This window comes from Dromaius novaehollandiae, chromosome 3, assembly GCF_036370855.1.
Source record: "Dromaius novaehollandiae isolate bDroNov1 chromosome 3, bDroNov1.hap1, whole genome shotgun sequence".
NCBI classification, from domain to species: domain Eukaryota; kingdom Metazoa; phylum Chordata; class Aves; order Casuariiformes; family Dromaiidae; genus Dromaius; species Dromaius novaehollandiae.
The window spans coordinates 110,149,219-110,172,643 of record NC_088100.1 but is presented as its reverse complement, the minus strand read 5'-3'; the positions used below and the strand labels follow the sequence as shown (position 1 = coordinate 110,172,643).

The 23,425-nt window shown below is 37.6% G+C and overlaps 1 protein-coding gene across 24 annotated transcripts in view; it reads right to left on the bottom strand.

Moving 5' to 3' along the window:
• NRXN1 (neurexin 1) overlaps window positions 1-23,425 on the bottom strand; it is a 719,531-nt gene that overhangs the window by 413,122 nt on the left and 282,984 nt on the right. For all 24 annotated transcript variants that reach the window (XM_064509774.1, XM_064509775.1, XM_064509766.1 and 21 more), the window contains 2 exons: window positions 13,717-14,155; window positions 3,439-3,822 (listed from right to left, as the gene is read on the bottom strand). In XM_064509774.1, the coding sequence (XP_064365844.1) occupies window positions 3,439-3,822; window positions 13,717-14,155 (823 nt within the window). The remainder of the gene's footprint in view (window positions 1-3,438; window positions 3,823-13,716; window positions 14,156-23,425) is intronic.

Here is a 23,425-nt window from a genome sequence, read left to right as displayed (position 1 = left end):
AAAAGTATGGACTGGGCATTTAAATTTCAACGGTGTTCTCCATTTTAAGTTTTATAATCAAGTTTATGTCATTTGTAATATACCTATTAATCCTCCTTTTTGCTTTTGTACCCTGAATCTATATTAATAAATAAAACACAATCTTGTTACCTTTGGACCCCATCTGGTGCCTGTAAAGTCCTAAAACAAAATTATTATCTCCTGCTTTTTCAGTCTCAAAGTGTCTGAAATAATATTAAATCTGTGTTGCAGTCCACAGAGCCGTTTTTAAAGTATGAAATAATCCTCAGTGTATGCTGTCTCCCTAATCACACACAGACTGCCTCAGAAAGTGATAGATGGCACACTGCAGCGCCACGCCAGGCAGCACACGAACAATGGCGATCCAAGGCTGAGATCTGCTCTCTGACCCTGTTTTATTTACCAGCATAGGGATAACAACAACGTCCTACGCTAAAAGCACTCACTGATACGTCATTTTACTCCTACAAATTGTGTGGGACTATTCGAGTTTATCAGCTACTACTGATTGAAACTCATTATTTTTTTTGTTCCATTCATTTGTGTACACAGTACTCAGCTAAGCTCTGTTTGCAGAAGTTTCCTGCAGCAGCTACTTTAATCCATCTGGATTCACCTGTGCCCAATTCAGCAGCTTTGTTAAGTCACGAGGAACCTTTCCATCAATATGATGGAAATAACTGTTGATATGCAATTAATTACTAGATAATACATGAACAGAAGCTAAAATGATTCATTGACATTTCTGCAAATGAAGACAACATTCTGTCTTATTTATTTATTTTATTCCTATAGCATTACTTCAGGACTGAGGTCCTAAACCACACTGTAAAGGGGCTGGAACTTGCATCCTGGGGATTAATTAGCCTAAGTCACAGTTGGATTTTCTGTAACAAGATAACACATAACTCTTCATACAACCTATCATCATATCACCTGTATTTTTGTTTTCCTTTCAAATATCCAGAGATAATGCAAATAAATGGAAGCTATAATTCTTTATTTAATGTGCAAGCGTGGGTATGCAAGTGTGTCTGCATGCACAACTGTGTACATATACACACACAGACATACTCTTTCTAAATTATTTTCTCCTCAGAAGTGTCACTTTCATAAATCTTTCTTTGCCTGCCTGCTTTTTCCTCGTCATTATCTTTGATAAATTTGCTCTTGTGCATTGCTCCTAGTTGTCCGGTCAAAGGCATACACCTGCAAAACACTCTGTCGAGAGGCAGTTATGTATCGTGATCCGGAATGAAAATGAGAGAGGAAGCCAAATTCTAATGCTGTGACAGCTGTCCATTCATCTGCTATAGTTTCTATAATCTACGGAAACCAACCTACAGATTATACTGATGTTTTACTTTATTCAGAATCAAGAAAAACATCAAGAATAATTTGTAATGGGAGACAAAGCAAACAAATGTACAAAAATACTAAGTATCCTGAAATCAAAATAGAACTGAGTTGTGTTCCATGCTCTTTGTGCACTGGTAACTGATGAAAATTATTTCAGATATTGCACTGTACAGTGCATGATACATACACGTATGGGTTTTGGTGCTCCTGGTTTTGAGGAAACAGCATGGAAAATAAAGTGTATTAAAATGTAATTATATGCTTTTGTTTACTGCCGATAATTTAATTTTAAGTGATTAAGATAAATACCCCAGTGATTCCCTGCTTTGTAAAATTGTACTGTTTGTTGAAATGAACATATTTCTATTTTACTCTAATTGGTTTGAAGAATTGCAATTATGTTGTTCATATCACAAAGTACAATAGTTTATCAATTACTGCACATGGGTAGTAGTTATAATAACTGTGTGTGGTAAGATGCCAACACATTGCTTTCAGAATCCCAAAAGCTGTAATCACATTAATGCATGACCATTTGGGATATGAACATTACTAAAAGGAGAACTCCTTTCAGTGCAGTTTCCTCTGGACAGGGAAACCCAAGGGTAGGAGATGATCCCATACTGTCTGAATTGCCACACAGATTTGTGTTGGACAAGAACCAAATATTATTGCAGAGAAGCCAATAACAACACCACATTACCATCGCTCCCATTAGGCGACAATCATTGCGCTGGGAAATTAAGCTCTGTATCGGAAGATGCTTGAAAATAAAATATGGGAAATAGAGACTAAAAGGTTTCTGTACAAAATAGTGCCACCTGTCAAATACATTCAGGGAAATTGCTATGATGAAGCTTGCTTTTAAATTCCTCTTTGCAGATCTGCATGTGTTTTTGTCCCTGTCTCTAACGTACATGCTTCCTAGCTCTTCCTGACTTGAAGAGTCATGCAACACTTGAAGGGAATGTGAGGCCTATTTTTATTCTGCCATATGTAATAGCAGAATTTTGCCACAGGGTGGTACACCATACATGTTTAACTGAAGGCTTCTGTAATGCATCGGACAGTTCGATTATGCCCTCTGCCAGCTTCACTCCACCAGTAACAGAACAATCTGGAGACATTAAAATAACTAGCCACCAGCCACAGGCTTTTACCTTCAAAAAATAAAAAAAAAAGAAAACAGAAAAGACTAAGAATCTTCTTGCACATGCTAATAATATGATGCTATTCTACATAAATGCACATACCTATTTATATACATCTTAAACTGTCATCAGAATTCTATTTTTAAAGAACACATTTTTATTTTATCTTATTATCTACAAAAAAATAATCAAACTAGAAAAATAACTTTAGCTGCCAGCCAATACACTTGCAGTTTAGATTTCAGCTTGAAGGGAAACTATACTATCTGTCAATTGCAATGTGAGATGTGAGATGAAATAAACAGGTGTTTGTCAGACTTTACCTTAACTTTTATAGACAAGAGGAATACTCAGTAACTTGAGTAGAAAATATATTTCCTTGGGAACTAGGAGTTCCTAGTTCAAAAAATTGTCAATGAACAAAACCAGATTACTACACTGCTCTTTTGCTTTGATTCATGACTGAAGTTCCGGCCATGAATTTCAGTGATGCTATGGAATTAAAAAAAAAAATTAATTAGAGGTTATACTGATTCAAAGGGGTCAAGAATGGGATCTCAGTTTGGAACTAGCATGGATAATTTAGTAATGTAATAACAATTGAAATAACTTGATGATTTCACAAAGCTCTTCATAACACAGCAATGTATGATGATAAAAGGAGAGAGATTTTCCAAGGCAGTTTTCTAGCAGGTACCAACTCCCAGTCGTAGCCAATAATACTTCTTTATGCAGCTTAAGAACTTGCCCAAGATCTTTCCTATTGAATTACTTCTTTAAAACTAGAGCAGGGCTCCACCTCACACGAAGTAAGAACAAGGATGCTTCTTCTGCTTCAAAAAAATTACCATTTTTAATCATTGTGCAGGATTCTATAAACAGAAATGTAGCCACCTCGTGAACCTACCTCTCTCGCATGATCTGCCAAGGTACCCTGTACCAGAGCAATCACAAACGTATCTGTTCCACCCATCCCTGCATACACCATTGTTTTTACACGGATTGCTAAGGCATGGTTTTGCAGTTTCTCTGGAGCATGAGGGTTTTACTCCAGCTGTACTTTGAGTTTCAGCCATCTGTCGAATATCTTTGCTTTGACCATCAATAAATAAATCTCTAATGCAGCCGACGTATCCGTAATTGAGAAGTGCTGTCCACACCTCTGTTGGGAAGACCAAGCCTGCTTTATTTTCTGGTAAACCTCCAAGATACAAGTCATCGTCCAAGTCAAGGATTTCACTTTCTCCTGGTGCAGTATATGGCGTACGTAACGTGTTCACAGATATGGTCCCTGGGAAGAAATGACAGCAAAATGCATGATTTTCCAGACATCTAAAAGCAGTTTGGTACTACTGCTTTATTGCATCTACCTTCTAAATTACCTTTTGGCAAATGAAACATAGGCATTCTATTTGTACAGTTATACAACAATACATACATTTCATTGTTTTAAATACAATGTAGTATATATGCTGTCAGAAAGTGAACAATGTACAAACATCTACACAAAATACTGCATGGTCGCAATATAAAAAGTCAAAATAACCTTACCAGTCTTTGGTGGGGGTGGAATTGCATTTCAGAGTTATTTTCAGAAATGTCCTGCTGATGCAACACAAACTCTCTCTGCACTACCTCATAAGTGATTCAAAGCATTAAGGTTGAGGTTTCATTGATAGGTTGTAACCTGGGAGGCAAATCTGTGTCTTTGGTTTGGATCCAAAATTGGATCCAAAAAAAATTTAAAAGATTCTCACCACTTTCAGTGGGCTTTGGATAAGACTTTTTCTTTTTTTTTTTTTCTTTAAGTGCAGGAGGAAAATACTCTCATCAGGTGCCAGGCAGGCAATCATTAAGAAGATAGTGATGTGCTCCTAGAGGGAAAAATCAATGCCTTTGACACTTACCTCGACATGTGTGCATGTTACAAAGAGAGGGAGAGAGGAAAAATACAGAACCTCAGGAAATAAGAAATATTTATTTCTGCTTAAGTTAAAAAATAAATAAATAATATTAAGCCTAAAATAAAGTTCTGCTTCTACAAAGCATCTAAAAAAGAGACAACAAAGATTTCCTTAAATTTAAGATAACAAAAAACTAGATCATCAACTGTAAAGATCCTCTTAGCTGTACTTTTTAAAAGTAATGAGGAATCCAATTTTTAGAATTGGAACAGGCAGGAAACCAGATATACTAAACAGAATCACAGACCAAACTTCCGTCAACCACATTTTATTTTATTTACCAAGTAAAATCAACTGAAAAAAGAATCTTCACATAGATTTTCTGTTCACCATTGTATATGGGTGTAAAAGCAAGTAAACTATAGTTCAAAATCCTATATAGGTCACCAGATTAATATAATATACACATAATGCAACAGTGTGCTATCCACTAGATAAACTTCTGAATGTGTATTGATGATGACAAGACACTAAAGAATCCCATTTCCCACAATGTATTTATCACACGTATATACACAAAAATAACAAGATTCACCATTCACATTGTCAACATGATACAGATGCCAGGAAGTATCACTGATTATTTATCAAAAATAATTCTACTGTGCTCGCAATGGTGCATGAAAATAATATATTCAGAATTTTGATATAATAAATACTAAAATGAGAGTTAAAAAAAAAAGAGGCAGAACAGAGAAAAAAGATCATTCTGTAACAAGCTAAAATTGAGGCTTTACAAGAATATAGTAGTTCTTGAAATTCTATGAGTTTTCTAACACAGGCAATACAAATTTATTATAATACAGTGTAATAGTATACTAAAACCTATATCTTTTGTGGAAAAAAGTTCATTCTGGAGTTTGTCCTGCTGTCTAGAAACATTCAAGTTTTTGCGGTCCTCCCCTCAAGCAACGGACTCCCGTGAGCACCACACATTCTGTCTGTTCGTTTGCTGATTCGACTGGCCGACTTCAGCAACACACACACAGTGAATATCCAAATAGTCCAGATACTTAGTAAAACCTTTTAGGGGTAGAGGTCTCAGGAGATCAAACTCTCACACGAGACTGGAGAAGTATGGATTGCAGAAGGGCTGCATATTATGCAAAAACAGTCTAGCTACTGTCAGAAGAGACCTAAAAAGAGGATGCAAGGTGTTTGCTGCACAGCCTTTGCGCATCTTTACAAGCATGTTTAAAGAACGTTTGAGTACACTGTCCATTCCTTTACCTTTCTACCCATTATCCGAAATGTTTGTTGTGTGAGTTGAATAATCACTCAGATGGAAAGTGAACTTCCACCCCTAATTATAAAGAACAGGTATGTTGAACTTCCCAAACCTCCATGTTCTTAAAACTCATGGACTATTATAATTTGCCAGCTCTAAGTATTTTTAGTGCTGCTCAGATCCTTGAAGCTAAACTTAGCACTCTTTTGGCACACTTACTACAGAACTGACTTTAGGCATACAAGCACATTTACATACATACACACTTAGATACAAGCACACAGGCATACAAAATGTTTACGTGACCTTCAACTTTATTAATCAGTTGTATCAAACAAGAATACCTGTGAATGACCTATTAAACTAAGAGCATTAACTTTTGCGAGAGCACCCTAGGTACCAAGAAGGATTGCTTATAGGAAATAGATCAGTTCTCCTTTAGAAAAAAAAAACCTCTATAAATAAAAACTTGTGCTCACTCCCACTTGTTACTGCACAAGCTGGTTTAGGACCAAATGCTTTAAACTATGTTCAGACAGCACCTGCTGAAGTGCTGTCCACCACACAGATTAGCTCAGCTGCCGAACCACATCAGTGTTACACAACCTCCAGTCCTGAGCTGAGGCATCTGCACAGTGCTGCTTTCTGCTGGGTAACCACACTAATGTTTTCAAGCTATTCATGATGCTAGAAGACATGTAAGGCTCCACTTCTATCAAAAATCTTGATGGCTTTCAATCATAGGAAAAGAAAGGTGGATCTCAGCTGTAGCTGAGACAGAAGCATGGAGGCTCCAAAAGGAAGTTCTGCGAGCACAGAAGGCTGTGAAGGTGAATGAGAGAGGGGACTGTAATCACTGCTATACCCAGGTGACTGCGGATTATAGCAACAGATCGAAGCAGGAAAATTGTTTTCTATACATCATAAAGGATTACTGTGGAGAAAGCCTCAGTATTTGAATAGAAAGCAACAATCTTGTTAAAGAAATGAACCTTTGTTTCGCCTCCCCCCACTCCCAATGACACCGCATAAAATACTCTTTGGGAGAAGCCCTCCAAAATCTCAGGGAAATCATTGCATTTGATGACTGTGAGTAGAAACACATAACAGGCAACAAGTCTTCTATGCATCTTTGTCATGTCTGGGGAGGCCATGGAACCTGTACTCCCCCAGAAGAACCATCTCCAAATTACTGTCGGACGTATCACTGACACTTCAGGTGAGCTCCGGTAACTTATCGTACGTATGAACTCCATTCACACAACCATAAGCTGTCTTCATTTCACTTAATCCTTCTCATTGTGAGCTAAACTAAGTCAAACAGCACCTGCAGTGGACTCGCAGCTTCCATGGCTTGCCCTGGCTCTACTGTTACATAGGAGCTTGACCAAAATATCACATAACGCATTGACTAGAGTAAGGACTATGCAATACAAATAAGCTTTAGTCTAGCTAACACAAGGGAAGCCATGCCCGGGCATCAGGAGTTTCCTGCTATCAGTTACTAAGTGTCCTGCCTCCTGGCTGAACCTTAACAGGAGGTCAGGGCAACTGTGAAACCATCACTGCAGCTGTTACCCGAATTACCCTGTATGTAGCTAGCTTTGATAGGTAGTGCAAACTTTACTGATGACTGTGTAAATGTAGGCTACATTTACGCAGCATCTGGAATCAGAGGAAAAAAATCCAAGAAAAATATAATGGGAAAATGAAAGAAGACTTCTAAAATATGTCAAAAGTTACAGTTCTTTGAAATAGCCTAAAACAAAACTCAACAAGTTCACAAAATATTGGCTTACAGAAAATAAGGCTAATATAAGTACTTCTGGATCCACAGTGCATCCAGAGCTGTGACACTGAGGTAGAGAGTGCTATTCCATCTAGCATGAAAGTTTATTAACAATCCTATCATATTTCTTGATGAAAATTTTTAAATCCTACTGAAATCCATCTCATGTTGGATCCCATGACAATAAAGGATTCTCCCACAGAATCTTGGGATAGTCACACACCCTTGGATTGATTTCATTCCTATTTTGGGGGGAATTATACAGAGATTAAGAAGAATTGTTCTGTCAAATCACCACTATTCTCCAATGTATATTTCTACTCATGAATATGGAGAAACATCATTTTTTCAGAGAAGCAGGGAAAAAAAAGGCAAAAATCTTTTGACGAAAAGGAAAGCTAACGGAGCATAAAGATGTCATATTAGGCGCTGGCCTAATATGGAACAGGAAGAGGTTAATAATTTGTCCTCTAAAGAAGACTTAGCATCAACCCATCTTATACCAGAATTGTCAGGTTGGATAAGACGGAGAAGAACACAACACATCTCGCTTAATAAAGTAACATAATGACAACGGAATATTAAAACTCAGAATCAGAAGATGCAAAAGAAAGTTGGGTTCTCAATGGAATAAGAAAACTATAACTTCAAATTGTAGTATTTCTGTAGTAAGGATCAGCCTTTTTATTACAGGATTGCACAGTACCTAGTATAATGCACCCATAACCAGACTAGTAGTAATACTATTTCTTTGAAAAGAGCAACACCGAAACACTAATGTCTGCCAAGTAAGAGGCAGCTTCCTTACAAACCTTTTTAATATTCAAAGTAGGAAATATTGTCTTCATTTTTGTCAGAAAAAGAAAAAATGGGAAAATGTGAGTAATTTTTTTTTTTTTTCGCCCTGCCTGAAAGAGAAAGGGGAAGACTGAGTGAAAGACAACGTGGCATGGGCTGATTTACTTAGTCCGGAAATTCATGGTCTATCTCAAAACTCTAAAAACAGGTAGCATATCTTGTCTCCAAAAATTAGACATAAATATAAGGGTCCTGCAAAGACCTGTGGCGCTCTGATTCTACAGCATTTTTCCAGAGAGCAAAATATGATTCAAACATTCATTATGTTTTTTTTTATACTGGAAGAACAGTTTGAAAAAAAAAACTAATGAAATGATAATTTTCAGGTGAGAATTACTGACTTTTACATAATATAACTGGTTAGCAGGTAATCATTCCAAAAGGAACTGGTAGTTCTACTAGGTCATAAGATAAGCAGTGGTACAAGTCATCAATAATACCCATTTGAGAAAACGGGGAAAAATGATATTGGGATGCATGGAGAAGACTGTCCTACTAGCTTGCTGAGCACTGATAAGGTTTAGCTATAGCTCCGAAAGACACAGATCAGCTGAGGAGATTCCAGAGGAGAGCAAGGAGAATCATGAGCGTCGCAGAACATACATGCCACAGAACGTGACGTATAAAGACAGGAAGCAGCTGGGGTTTCTTGCTCTGGGAAAACAAAACTGAAGACTGACCTGATAACAGCATTCAAGTAATAAAAAGGTAGAGCTATGACAGGAGAAAAAAAGTGTGCTGCCTTCTGTGCCTGCTGTGGACAAGGAAATAAAGGACAAACTGGATGGTTTTACATATAGAAAGATTTAACTTGGGTAATATGAACAAAAAAAGCTGTTTCCAGCAGTAAGGTCAATGAAAGATGGGAATGAATTGCCTGGGGAAGTTGTAGAGTGTCCATTGCTGGAGATATCTCGGTAAGTATCTGTCAAGACTGATGCAAGTACGTTACACTCACCTGTAGGAGGGATAAAAGAGAGGATGTCTCAAGGTCATTCTATTCCAATTTTGCTATAAATTGAGGAAGTAAACATTTCATAAGTGAAAAGCAGTAACCTTTATTCATGAACAGGATCATTGGAACCATTCCCCTAAAAATGCAAGATAAATCCAGTATTTCAGATAGGTGAACTATTAACATTTGCTGAAATAGAAACATGTAAACCTGGCAACTCCTGAAAGGTTGAGAAGATGGGGGACCTTAAACTCTTGCATATGTACAAAAAGAACTTCCAGCAACAATGTATGTAATGGCTATCCAGAAAGTGCTACTTCCAGCGAGAGAGTGATGCTCTAACTATGCACTCAAGAGAGAGGATTACTTCCCTCCTGCAATTTCTGGTATTTAAGCTGAAACTCTAACTTTAGTTCAAAATTTCAGTGACTTCTTAGCCCTTACATGCTCTGTTTACCTATGAATACCTGCTGGTACAATCTGTTTAGCACTGTCATATACATTTGGAGGTTGACAAGAATGGTAAGCTTTCACTATGAGTTCATTGCACTGAGTAATGATGATTTCCACAGGATGAATGGCAGTTTAGTTAAAAAAAAAAAAAAAAAAAAAAGCTCACAAGGTTATCCTTGAATACGGCAAACTAACAAAATTTTAAACAACACTCAAGCCTCAGAAAACAGTTATTAACCTAGCCCTGCTGTGTTGCAGCAAACATTGTGAGCAAAGACCTTTGCAGCTGCTTCATGGGTTTTTTTCCTATTTCTTTTACTGCAGAGTTGGCAGTACTGTTAACAGCAGAACAGACAAACATTTCCCTTAGGTACGAGTTAATGAGCCTCTTCAATCATATTTTCTCAGCAATTTAATTTTTCATAAGTCTGTGTATAAGAAACTAAGACATATTTCTAAACCTTGTCTCACCAATTCTGATCATTTAAATATGAAGATTTTAACTGCAGCTGCTGCAACTATTTTGATCTCTACGATGACTTTATTTGGCCTATTTAGTTGCCTTTTGTGTGTAATGAAACAGTTACAGTTGCTTACAAACATATGGTGAAAATCTAAGAAAAAGAGTAAGGTATTCTAGGTACAGCTCACTCTTTGTGTGCTAAAGCATAATGTAACAGCTGCAATCAGAACGGTGACCACAGCATCACAGCCAACGGCCAAGTCAGGGCATGTGCAAAGCAGCTATGAAGCCACTGCCGTTGCAGGAACTCACTATATCCCGACGACTACTGGTCGGGAGCTCAGCTCACATGCAGATGGGACACAGCAACTGATGCCAGCTTGTGTCCTCCACCGCATACCCAGCCAAAAAGACAGACTACCAGAAGGTACCTTCTGAAACCTTTCTCTATGCAATGCAGGGAAATAGGAGCTCAGGAGCTACCGCTCATTTAAGATGTGCTTTGCAGGTAAGGAGGCACTCAGAGTCTCACAGGCAACACAACGGTATTGCAGGGTGAAAACCAACTTATGCAAGAAGAGTCGGTTAAAGTTCCATCAGCAAAAGGAAAAATCAAAGGGCACCCTCTCTTCCCTCTTCGTCGAACCTCCCCAAATCCCTGGCCATCAGCAGAAGAAAGGAAGGGAGCGTATGGTACAGTATAAATTACTACTGACTAGAGCCTGAGTACAATTAATAAAATGTGATCTAAGTAAATCTCCTTCCTTACATCTCCTCCTCCTACCCCCAGTAGGGCCAGGGCAGAGTCGGCTGTTTAGAGCGGATACTCCCTAGGACCACTAGTCAGGAAGAGAGCAAAGAAGGAAAAATAAATCGAGTACCTGCTGACCCAGCTAATGCTAAAGTCAAGGAAATTAGCAAAGCTCCTTGAGAAATGTCACAGCTTTCTATTGTCTGAGGGAATGACTCCACATTGGATCTGAAGGCTAGGAATAAAAGGTTGCAAAACTTCATTTAGAAAAAAAAGGAACAGGCTATTTGAGCTACTCGTTCATTAACAGGAGAATCTTTCTTTATACTTGGCAAAAAGATGGGAGGTATTTTATTAGCCGCAACAAGAAAGCCTCAGAAAAGACTTTTTTTTTTTTTTTTTTTTTTTAATACAAGGTACATTCATTCACTTGTACAAAAATTCAGATCATAAGCAAGTGAAAAGTGACTATACTCATATGATTTCCAGTATATTCGGTTTTGGATAAAAAAAAATCGAAAAGCTTTTCATAATAATAAAGTGCATTTTACTATTCATGGAAAAAAATATAATAGACCAACCTGCTTAAGCCATGAAGGAATAATCTAAACTAATAATCTAAACTTCTAGTTTTCAGGAAAAAAATAGGAACATACAGTTCATCTTACATTAATCGTTAGGCAGACATTTTACTTGGTTGAATCTGATGGCCTAACACATTATTCAGCCAGTACTCCCATCAGTAAGGGCACTGCAAGTCTAAACGTGGAACCGGTGCTTCCCCTACTGCAAAATATTACCAAATGTTTTAATCTCGCAGGAAATCTTTAACTGTAAATGAAAATTCAGTTGGCCAGTGCACATGTCTACATATTTATTATCCATGCTTGGTATCAGTTTAATGTTTTAGGGCAAATAGGTGCCATGGTCATAGCTTTCAAGAGCAAATGGTTAAATAAAGCTCACCTGGATAATAAGGTTCATTGGTTTGATTTTCAAAGTTGTTTAAATTTGACCACTTATAACACCACTTAAAAATGCACAGGGTTAAACCTTTAGAAATAATACGCAGCCCTTAGGATGTGTATTCCTTCCTATACTTAATCTATATTCTTGCAGAAGTCCATCAAGAGTTTTAAAGATTTAAATAAGACGCATCCTAAACACTCTTAACGGCAGTTGTGAGCCACACTTTTTGTGAAGTAATGAAAGTGCAAGACATACCTTTAAATATAAACAATCATTATGCATTTCTTTTCTTTATAGTTGTGTTGACTTCGAATGTAAGAATAAACTTTGCTTTCGGTAATGTCCCATGGGCATGATTATTACAGGATTTACTGCCGCACATGAACCACTGACACAGAACTTAAGAGGCAAGACTGAAATGAAGTTTGTAGTGTAAATAATGCAGCCACTGGATATTCAGTCATAATGGAGGTTTTTGAGATTTTTTTGTTAAATCTCAAGAACAGTATAGAACCAACTGGCATAGCATAATCAGAAAATCAAAGTCTCTACAATTAGAATTTCAACCTGAATAACCCAGAAATCAGACTAGTATTTCTTTTTATAATCCCAGGTTAGAATGATCAATTGAATTTGGTATGATTTTCACCATGGATTTGACTGAAAGCTTCTATTTAAAGCTGCACTTAGATCACTTGATCTGAAATTTTATTTGTGACTATAATTGATTTTAAGGTGTAGAAGTCAAGCATATCACATCTGAAAACTGGAGGCAGAAAAAAGAGAGACTGTGTTTGAAAAATCCGAACGGTTCAGAAAGCAATTATAAATGCAAGTAAAGAAAAAGGAGGAACCAGAAGGAAGGAAGAAGAAAAAAAAAATCCAAAATCCAAAAGAAAAGGAGCTTAGGTTTTCCACACAATTCCAGAGCGTACATAGCTTCGGACTGGATCCTGATGTCAATCGTAATATTCTTTGATGGACTGAATTACAGACTCAGTTTATCTTTTTTGTTCCCCCCCGCTAAATCTTGGCATGAACTACAGAAAAGATACCACACAGCAGTCCTGCAACTAATGGATATTGATTATTTGCTGAAGTCAACATATACTCAAGATCAGATGCAGCTGAAACACAAGGACAGTTTCACTAATTAATGTATTGTATGTTATAACAGATTTTAGTAGCATTAGGAACAGTGCTTTTTTTTTTTTTTTTGGTTACCATTTCCACTAAGACCATTCTTCGAGTAAACTATCATAAAACAGGAATCTTACTGGCAGAATTTTGTCACAAGTCACCTATTTCCATTTCTGCTGCTATGTGTTGTTAGCCAGTCATTAGCATGTCATTTAGTTATGCTGAGGTCTGCTGACATGACTGGAGATCTGTGCTGCTTCTGTGGGCAGACCATTCCCAATATTGGAGATTACTTACAGTAATTCTTTTTGATTTTTTATTCTTGAAACTTGCCACTTCAGCTATTTAGTATAAGCAAGCACAGAAGAAGATTACTGTTTGTTTTTGAAGTACACAGCACACTTACTTGCAAGATTAAGTACCTGATTACCCAATAAATATTAACATAAAATATTTTACTCTGGAAATGATTGTATTCTGGTACCTGACAACAATGACTTCTTGTATTTCCCTTATTTTTCAGTTGACCTGCAACTCTAACGGTGGTAACATCACATATGGCTGGTATTATCTCAGATATTTTTCAACATACTGCATATTTAAAAAGAAACTTACCTGACCGTCCATCCCGTTGAAAGTCTACATGGTACCATTCACCATCATTCACCTTCTTCTGCAAGGCTTTTATTTTTATAGTACCTGATCCCATGTCTAACAGCAGGTAAAGGTGGCCATCAAGCATCTCAATGGCAAAGAAGTCAACCTTCACCATCTGTGGATGTTTGGCATCTTTTTGGTGCCTTGGTTTTCCGTGACTGAAAAGAATCAGACCGTTTGGCTCAGTTGTACGAAAGTCAAATGAGATTGAGCCTGTTTTCTTGGCATTCCACTTTGGCAAAGAGATGAAAGACTCGGGTGTTTCAAAGGTGATTGGATCTAAGGTTGCAACATTCTCACATTTAAATGCTACAACCCCATGAATCTTCATTTTAGGATCCCCTTGCTTGGCAAGCCGAGATAACTCCAACCTGACATCGTTATTTTTATACACAACCTGTAAGCAAAGCACAGAAGTTATTAAGAGGGACTTGACCACTTAAATCAAACAGACACAATCCTGAAGAGGCAGATCATTTAAAGGATAATAATGATTGTTTGTGAATATGATAATTTACACACACATAAAATTAAATAACAATTTTCAGTGACTAATGCTTTAATAATAGTTTTGATTAAACCAAACGAAGTTGCTCTAAAAATATCCTTAGAGTTAATTCAAGCAATCTGAAAGAATTTGCACATAATTTATACTATCAGTAGCAAATTAGCTTGCATGGCCCTTGATTGCTTAAAAGCCTTCTGTGTGCAGCCATTCTGCTGAGGTTAGAGAAGTGTTGGATTTCTTGTTGCTCTAAACCCTTTGTCATTGTCTTAACTCCTCTGCTCAATGTACCAAGGTCAGATATTTTATAATTTAACATTTTTCAACTTGTCCTTGGGGCTGAGGAATAGCAGCATCCATGTTATTCATGAAGCAATAAAACAGGGAAACTAGTATCATATGGATCAAAACAGACACAAACCAAGATAAACTCTGAGCCAGTTTGGACAAAAAACACTTATGAATTTTCCCCACTAGCTGACTGAAGATTTCTCTGATAAAAATGAAAGACAATATTAGGTTTAAATCTAATCGACCTCTACAGCAAATGTTCTTGTCACAGACCACATGTTTATTCTACTTAGAGAAATTGGTCATGAAATAATCATTTCCCAGGGTTGTACTCCTTATTAGTATGTTCTGAAATTGCTGCAATTTCTGTGTTGTCAGTGGTACAAGGACTGCTTAAATGAAGCTCCCCAGTAGCACAGATGTGCACAAGTATTTTATCAATATTTTCAATTATTCAATAAATGATATAGCCAGGCTATAATATCACATCACTGAAGGTCTGAATATGAGTGCATGGTGACAAAAGCTAAAACTTTCTTCTCTGTTTCTAAGGTTGTGCCCACATTAGCAAGCAGTTTGAAGCCACAGCAAAAGACCAGCAGATCAAAGCAGTTGGTGCTGAGGTTTCTACATCTACAGATGCATATGTTTCAGGACTAGATGCAGTCTGGCCCCAATCCAAACACCCAACCATACACTGTGCTCTGAAGCTGTTCAAGCAACAATCACTGGTTCAGACCTTACATCCCTATTAGAGGTTAGAGGGTGTTTAATGAATGCTTGGAGAAGAGCTTCTGGATTCATTTCCTCCAAAAGAAATCTAGTTTGAGCACAGATAACCACTCTAAAAACCGAACAGACACGTAGTAAATGGGAGAGATAGGGAATTCACTTCAAAACCATGCTACTGTTTCAAATCAAAATGCTAACATACATACAGTGTAAGATGGCATACCCCACAAGTGATAGCTACTATGGAAAAACAGTATTTAGAGATAACAGAATACTAAAAATATGACTGGTAGTTCATCAATAGATCAAACAGTTTTGATTCTAGGAACTGAGTTCTTTCAAAATACATCATTATCCACCCAGCAGATTTTAACATAATTCATGGCAGAATTATTCTACAACATTAAAAATGTGTCCTAAGAGGTAATAAGGGAGCCTGTTTCTCCATTTTAATTCAGGGCTCACAAAAAATACTGCTGCTCCCACTGGAGCTCTGTTACCTACAAAGATGTCAAATAATCCCTACTGTGGATTCCCGATAGCAGAGAGGATGTTCTGCCACGGAAAGGCAGATAACATTGTGTTGCCTTTCTTGAGTGAAGACATCACTAGAATCTGACTAACCTCTAGTCTCAGAGAATAAGGATCTGTTTTTGCATTACTGTAACAGCTCCGATGGTATAGATAATAGACTACTGGAGAATAAGCTGTGCTAGTGAGCTCCCACCGGGGAGACTTTCTGTCTTACGAGTGAAGAAAGCCAAAAGGCAGAAGAACTCAGAAAGAAGTCGCTAGTTTGGCAGGCAGTATGAAGTGGAGATATTTGGCCTGATGAAACATTGGCCACGGTCTATGGGAAGAGGGATTTTGGATAGCCTTAACCTCATTCAAAGGACTTGCAAGGGACAACGTTTCTAGAACAGACGGAAAATCATTAAAGTAAGGATAGCAGATATGGTAAGAAGAAGGAACAAATGAGCTCTCATTAGAGCCACATCATGGTGTTGACAGTGAAAGTAATTAAGGAAACAAAGAACATGAAGGGAAAATATTCTTTAATTGCCTACTGAACAAAGGTAGGTATCAAGCTAATACAATTAAAAGTAAAAAGAGAATTGCTTGTTTATGAACTTAAATTCAAATTGGCTGATATTAGTGAAAGCTAGTTGACTGAATAATAAAAGCAATAGTTAAAATCTACGTAGAAAGAACTGAGTAGACAAACAGATAAATGAGCATTACTTTATGTCCAAAACGGCTCTAAAGGCTTGAGGTCACAACTCATTTGAATGAATATGCTTCAAGGAGCTGATGAATAAAGACAAGACAGAACTACTGACCACAGTTTTCTCAAGAACTGGTCATCAACTTCTTAAGTAGTTAATTATATAACGTATCAGGGAAAATTTGCTGGATCACTTACTTTGACACTATTGAAAGTGTCAAATATTGGGAGTTTTATACTACCAATATTACAACATCCTTGGAATCCCTAAATATCGTATATGACAATTTCTTACCTTCCTATCTATTGTTGTCCAAAAGTTTTATTGGGTGCATAAGAAAAAAACATATTTATAATAGGGGTGATTATTATCCACTTCTACTTCTGTCCAGGACACCCTACACACAATTTTCTAATGTTAACTTAATATGGTTTCCTTTGAATAGAGACATGGATCCACACTCAGTCAAGTGAAGGTAATTTGCAATAGAGAGCTCTCTTGGTGTCAGGGTTCACTTTTACTCCTACACAATCTACGAGGCAGTATCCTTGCAGCCACTACGTTCCCTCCTAGCATCTATTGGCCTAGCCCTAGTAATGGCTTGCTCGCTCCCGCTCTCTCATACCCAAGCAACAACAATATAATCTTCCAGAGCATGAAACTGCTAGCCCTCAGAGAGCCGTACTGTGCTATTAAGGGCATCCTGAATCTGCCTTCTATTCACTGCACTGGTTTCCCTTAATATTAGGTAAGGTTCAAGATTGCAGTCTTTAAAATATCTAATAACCTCATTCTTGGAAACTGCAAAAGGTCACTTAAACTCCCAAGATTAAAACAAAAACATCAACAACAACAAAAAAAGCAGCTAGCAATTCCCCTCCTCATTCGCAGCAGAACTCTCCACACAAGGAATAGATTTGTTTTCCAGGAGACAGAAGGAATACCTACAAGGCATTTTACAACCAGCTGCGAGCTCCCTTTGCCACCATCTAAGCCAGCCACACACCAGGTAACTTGTGATATCACAGTGCTCAGGTTTAAGAAATAAATCCAGCTAAGTGACAGCAAATACTAACTTAAGCTCAGCACTCTCTTTAACATGGTTTGTGGTCATCCCGGGGCATGAACAGAATTAATTCATGTCTCCCTAAGCAGAGTCAAGAAACATTATGTAAGTTCTGCTGGAAGCCAGGGCCCTAACTGGGCAATGAACTCCAGCACGATATTAAGAATTCGCTATAGATCTCACCAGTGGTCACAGTAGGTACCTTCAACAATGAAAAAAGTACAGCTGACAATGAAAATATATTAATAAATCACTAATGCATAAACGTATGAAATATTTTTTTCTTTGAGGAAAGGTGAGGGAGAGGGCAAGAAATATACTGTTTATCCTCTAAACATGACCATTCAAATATCAGACTAAAAGCTTAATATAATAAAAACCTTATTAACAGGAGAACCTTACCAATTTCTGCTACTTTCTTGATCCATTCAGAAAAACCATATATTACAATGCTCATATCCAGTCCATAAAATTTAAAACCAAGAAAAATGCAAAAGAATCAGGATTTCAACACCATTTCCAAATCAAAGTTCAGCCTTCCCCACGGGATATATTGCTTTTTGCATTCTGTACATCAAATATTATCAGTGAAGCAATGATAAAATCTGAAATAAGTATTTCAGAATACTGACCACTGCTAGCAACAGGATCTCAATCATTATGATTAAAAGCCTTTAAAATACAATGGACAATTTATTTCATATAGCAAATTACTTTATTGGATTAAAAATAATTTTAAAAAGATGCTTAAGGAGCTAATAATATTGTCTAATTTGTGGCATCTACTTTTCCTCTAGTCAAACAGAAACTAGCAGTTCAGAGTACCTACATCATGATTTTGCTCTGAACTGCAGAGCTTGTCTATTTATTTAATAGAGATGTGAGAGAAATTAGTTTTCTAAATCCAATTTGAATAACAAAATGAATCCTACCACAAAATCTGTTAAAAAAGTGAACCACAACCAACCTTATGTATTATCCTATATTCAGCAGTATTTTCATGTCTTCACAAAACCTGATCACCTAGTTACCAGAACTTCAGTGTAAACAGTGAGGGTTACCTCTCTAAAATGGAGACTAGTATCATCCAAAATGGTTTAGGCAGGTGCTGCTAATCTATGATTTTACGCTGCACATTGAGGTCAATAGACGATTACTGACTGATCTCAAAAATTTTAGTGATAAGACTTACAGTAAGTGAAGCCTGAGGCAATTTTCTGAGCCTGCTTAAATAGTCGTTAGAATTTATTAAGAATTTCAGTACTCATTGAGAACTGTCCGGTACACATAGTTTTATACTCTTCAGATATCCAAATGCAAAACCAAGTGCTGAGAGTCATCATGTGTTTTTGGTATTCTCTGCAGTCGCTGAATGGTTTTGAACTAACCCCTGAATGCCAGTTGCTCACAGGAGACTTATCATTTTGCTAATATTCCTCAATTCATTTCCAAGGCCCCAAATGAGTATATCGAGGAGCACAACAAACTACAGATCACGTATGCAGAACTGAGAGGGGCCCAGTTCAAAGGTTTGCAATAGGGTGTGTTCCTGAGCACAGTATGAAAGCCTGCAATATGAATGATAACAGCTATTCAAACCTCTAGGATTATTCAACATTTTACAGACCCACTTTTTGTTACTTCTTTGTGAACACAGACAAAAGATTAGCAGGTGTAATGAAAACACCAAGGAAACAATTTATTCATCCTCAAATTAAATGTTTTCTGTTCCCTGAGTTGGAGGGGAGGAGGTGCTTTTAGGAGGGAGCCCATTCTGATCAGCAGAACAAAAGGCAGCAGTCTATAGAGTCCTACTGAGTGGGAGATAAACCTCAGGACAACGATACGGCTGCGTGGTCTAGATACCTAAACATGCAGCACATGCATCTTGCTGCATTATTTTAGATGAATTAAGAAGGTCTGGGAAACTGCTTTGCAAGTTTTGGCTTGAAGAAAGTGTTGATTTAATACATCTGAAAAAAAGAACAGGTGTCTAGTGAACTACTACAGTGCCATAAATCTGCTGGAACATGTATCTGGGAGTTTCAAGTCATCCTTCTGCCTCTTCTGCCTGTCCACTCGGAGCATCCAAAACAGTGGAGTGGAAAAGTTACAGTCTCTTAATTTACTCTACTGAAATTGCATTTGGCTCTTCCATCGAGACAGAAGAGGAAAGATTGTCTAAGTCAAAGGAGCACTTGCTTGAGATATCCAACAGGAAAATAAAATATTTAATACCTAGAATCACACAAAACAGCTATATTTCACCTATTCCCTCTCCAAGCAGTGGCTTTTTTAACATATAAAGGAAACATTTTTTTCAAGACTAATACATGGTTCGTATACTTTGACCATACCCTTTTGTTTTACTGCTTATAGCTTTGGATATAACCAATAAACTTTAAAACCAGACAGACTCTCCACAGAGTACTTTGGCCTACCAGGTAGGAAGAAAAGAATAATTAGAATAATTCTTGTTATTAGAAGCCAGAACTCCAGGGAGCTGGATTTAACCCGCATCTGAATGATTCACAGTGACCTTAACTTCCCTCGCTTTGCTGTAAAATAGATACATCATTTCCTCATAGGGTAGAAGCATGAATGCAGACCACAGTTTGCATTGGGTCTAGTGGCACTTCATCTCAAATAAGTCCTGTTTCCACAAGCATTTCCCATAAGGGTTTTGTCTTTGGGGCAGGGGGGGTTGAGGAGGGGAGGTGTCCCGAAGTTCTCTGTTTTAGGAAGATGCAAAAAGCCAGCACCTAGTATTATGGCTTTCTGGTATGCAACAACAGACTAAAAGAGTTGGCTATTAAAACATAAAAATAAAATATGTCCCATCCAGTCAAAAGCTAAATTCAATAAAAGCTGGGCTTCAATAATATATGTCTCAAGGTAAATATAAAAGCCTAGCATGCTATGCTATGATAATATGCTTACCTAGTGCTTTAGTGCTATGTTGAATGGCTAACCAGAGACAATACATCTGTGATGTTTATTGTTTCTGTAACTAAGCAACGTGAATGTCTCCTGCACTCACGCTCTACCCTGTTACAGGTTGCACTACACATCAGACAATTTTAAAACTTGTGTTCACTGAAAACAGACAGATTTAATGCACACAAATACATGTCCTATTCAAACTGCTTATTATCATACGTCTGCAAATTCCAGAAAGACAAATGCATACCAAAAACAGAATGCATAAAAAAATCCTAATTTATGGGATTCCACCACGGTAGAAGATGTGAAAACCATCACTGCCCTATCCCAAAACAATGTTAAAAAAATGTAAAAAATAGAGAAACAAACAACTCACAATTTGGTATAGGGAAGTTACTTTAATGATTCTAAGGCAATTAAGAAGGTGGTAAATAGAGTTGTAGGAAGTAATCCTGTACTAATTGGCTTAGTGTATAAGTAATAATGAAAACATCTTTGTGAATTTCACAGAGCACTTCTCAGAAATTTGTTTCGCTTGCTTTTCTTCAGATCGCTGTGCAGCGTTGGCAAGGTCACCTGTTTGTGAAAGTGCTACAACAGGAATTACTCGACTTTGTAGGCAAACTGGTCTCTTCTGCTGGCATTTTGAACACTGACATCAGAACTATTTGCTTGTTTCCTTCCTCCCCCTCTCCTGCTGCTTTTATACAGACATCTAAAGAGACTGCCAGAGAACAACTTCTTGTGTCGCTTCCATGGAGAGAGTCGCTTAGTGGCATATTGTTTAATGTGTTACGCTAGCTAAAGTTTGAAAATAAACATTTTTTCTAACAGCCTTGATAATAGGCTTCTTGTTACGTTTTTCACCCTGCTGCGGACACAAGTCTTTTGAAGACATTTTTTTCTCTTCAATAGATTATTTTGTTATTCTTTGTACGTCCTGCTGTCAGCTGCCAGACTGCTATATTTTTCTGACTGTGGTTGCTATGTTTTCTGTTTTAAGGTTCCTTTTTTTTTTTTAATTTGAATTTCCCATGGCAAAGACTCATAGAAATTTCTTGGCAACATCTAAATTGCAGAATTTAGGAACAAGTTGGTTCCACAGAAGCTCAATTGGCTTCCAAGCAGGAATAAAGCCATCATGAAGACGTAAGTCACAAAATAAAAACAACGGAAACAAAAATCACCAACAGGAAGACAAAACGTATTCTTTGAGGCAAAAGGACCTTCGCATTATTACATTACATGAAGTCTAGGGAACAAAACAACTGATATACTACCTCCAGGGACTGCTTGGGGAAAGAAAGGGCTACTACGAGATTCATTTGTTGTGCTGAGTTTCAGCCCTTTTCTCCCTTTGCTTTCTCAGTGCAGCAAGACTTATCAGATAATTTAAGTCTGCAGAAAAGTTAAAAACATGCTATTTTTCCTCTTCCTCGTTAACAATTCCTGCTCGAGATCAAGCACAAGAACTCTCTAGGCATTGTAAGAAGAGGAGCTGTAAAGCAGAAAACAGTAATTACCACAGTAGGGCTCAAGCCTTATTTCTCAAACCTAATAGTCATTATATGGTAGATTTTTCCAGTCTTTACCACCTGTAGATTTACATTTAAGGTTAGAAAATAAGGAAACAAATGATGGGAAAAGGCAACAATAATTAAATCTAAAATCAATTAAGGTAAAGTCTCAACTCAAGTGAGGGCAATGTGGCAGAGTTACTTAAAAACAGAAGCACCTTTAATGAGGGTAGGATTCGTATGGGGAAAAAACCAAAAGCGGTCACAAAAAGAGCAGATGAATGAATCTCAAATTAATGGTAAAGGCCAAAATGGAGGCAAAACAGAACCTAGGTTTGGGAGGCCAATGATCTGAAGATATAATGCAAGTATGACAAAAGCATGCTGAAAAAAAAATCAATTACCAATACATGTAACCCTGCATGTCTGAAAACATTTGAGCAAATCTTCTCCATACTAAACAGGTTTGTAAACATATATAAAAACAGCTATAGGCTTCAATTAATTAAATGCAGAACATCAGTTCTGCAAATCCTTTGGTGAAATAAAGGGGTTTTATTTCACTCCTCACTAGCTTTCTTTCCCTGAGCCTCTCCCTTCAGTATATTACTCAGATGCCAACTGATGTCTTTTAACCTTATTACTTCTCCAGAATAATAAATGCCCAACTGGCTTTTTCTTCCTCTTCTCTCTCACTTGCGTAGGTTACCCTTGCATCTAGCTGCTGAATAGCTAGCTCTTGGCTGTGAGTGTTTCTGGCTGCTTTCCACGTCGGACTCATCTGCTCAGCTTCCTGACTCCTGGCTTGAAAGAAGCCCCTGTTCCTGCGCTGGGAAAGGGCCTCCGAGGCCCAGGCTGAAACAGCAGGGCTACTGTGCGGCTGGGCAGCTAGCCTCCGCCTCGACAGCATCCTTCCTTTTTGGCTTTCTCAGCCAGTTATCTCTTAAGTAAAGTTGGCTATTGACTGACTAGCTATGAAAACTGTCCTTCTCCCATTCTGGGAGCTAGCACAGTACCTAACTAGGTTACCAGTTCTGGGTCTGATTTCTGTTTGTGACACTGTTATATTGATAGCTAATGCAGCTGTTGAGTAACTTCTGCCCTACTATGGTAGCTCGAGAGCTTTAAATAAACTCCCCTGCCCCGGCTATACACCTAACTTTCCTGCTGTTCAGCAACGGACACCTTCCTGGAAGATGTCCAGGAATATTCCTCCCTACATTCACCTCTAATCTCTTTTAAGTCCTTTCAATTTTGCCCATCTGCTTTCCAATACTGCAATATCAGGAAAACACTTCACATCAGCATTTTCAAGTGATCTTTGCTTTCTCAGATACCTGTGACAACTGGCAGCTAGGTTTTATGCAGCACTTCTGCACGCAAAGCT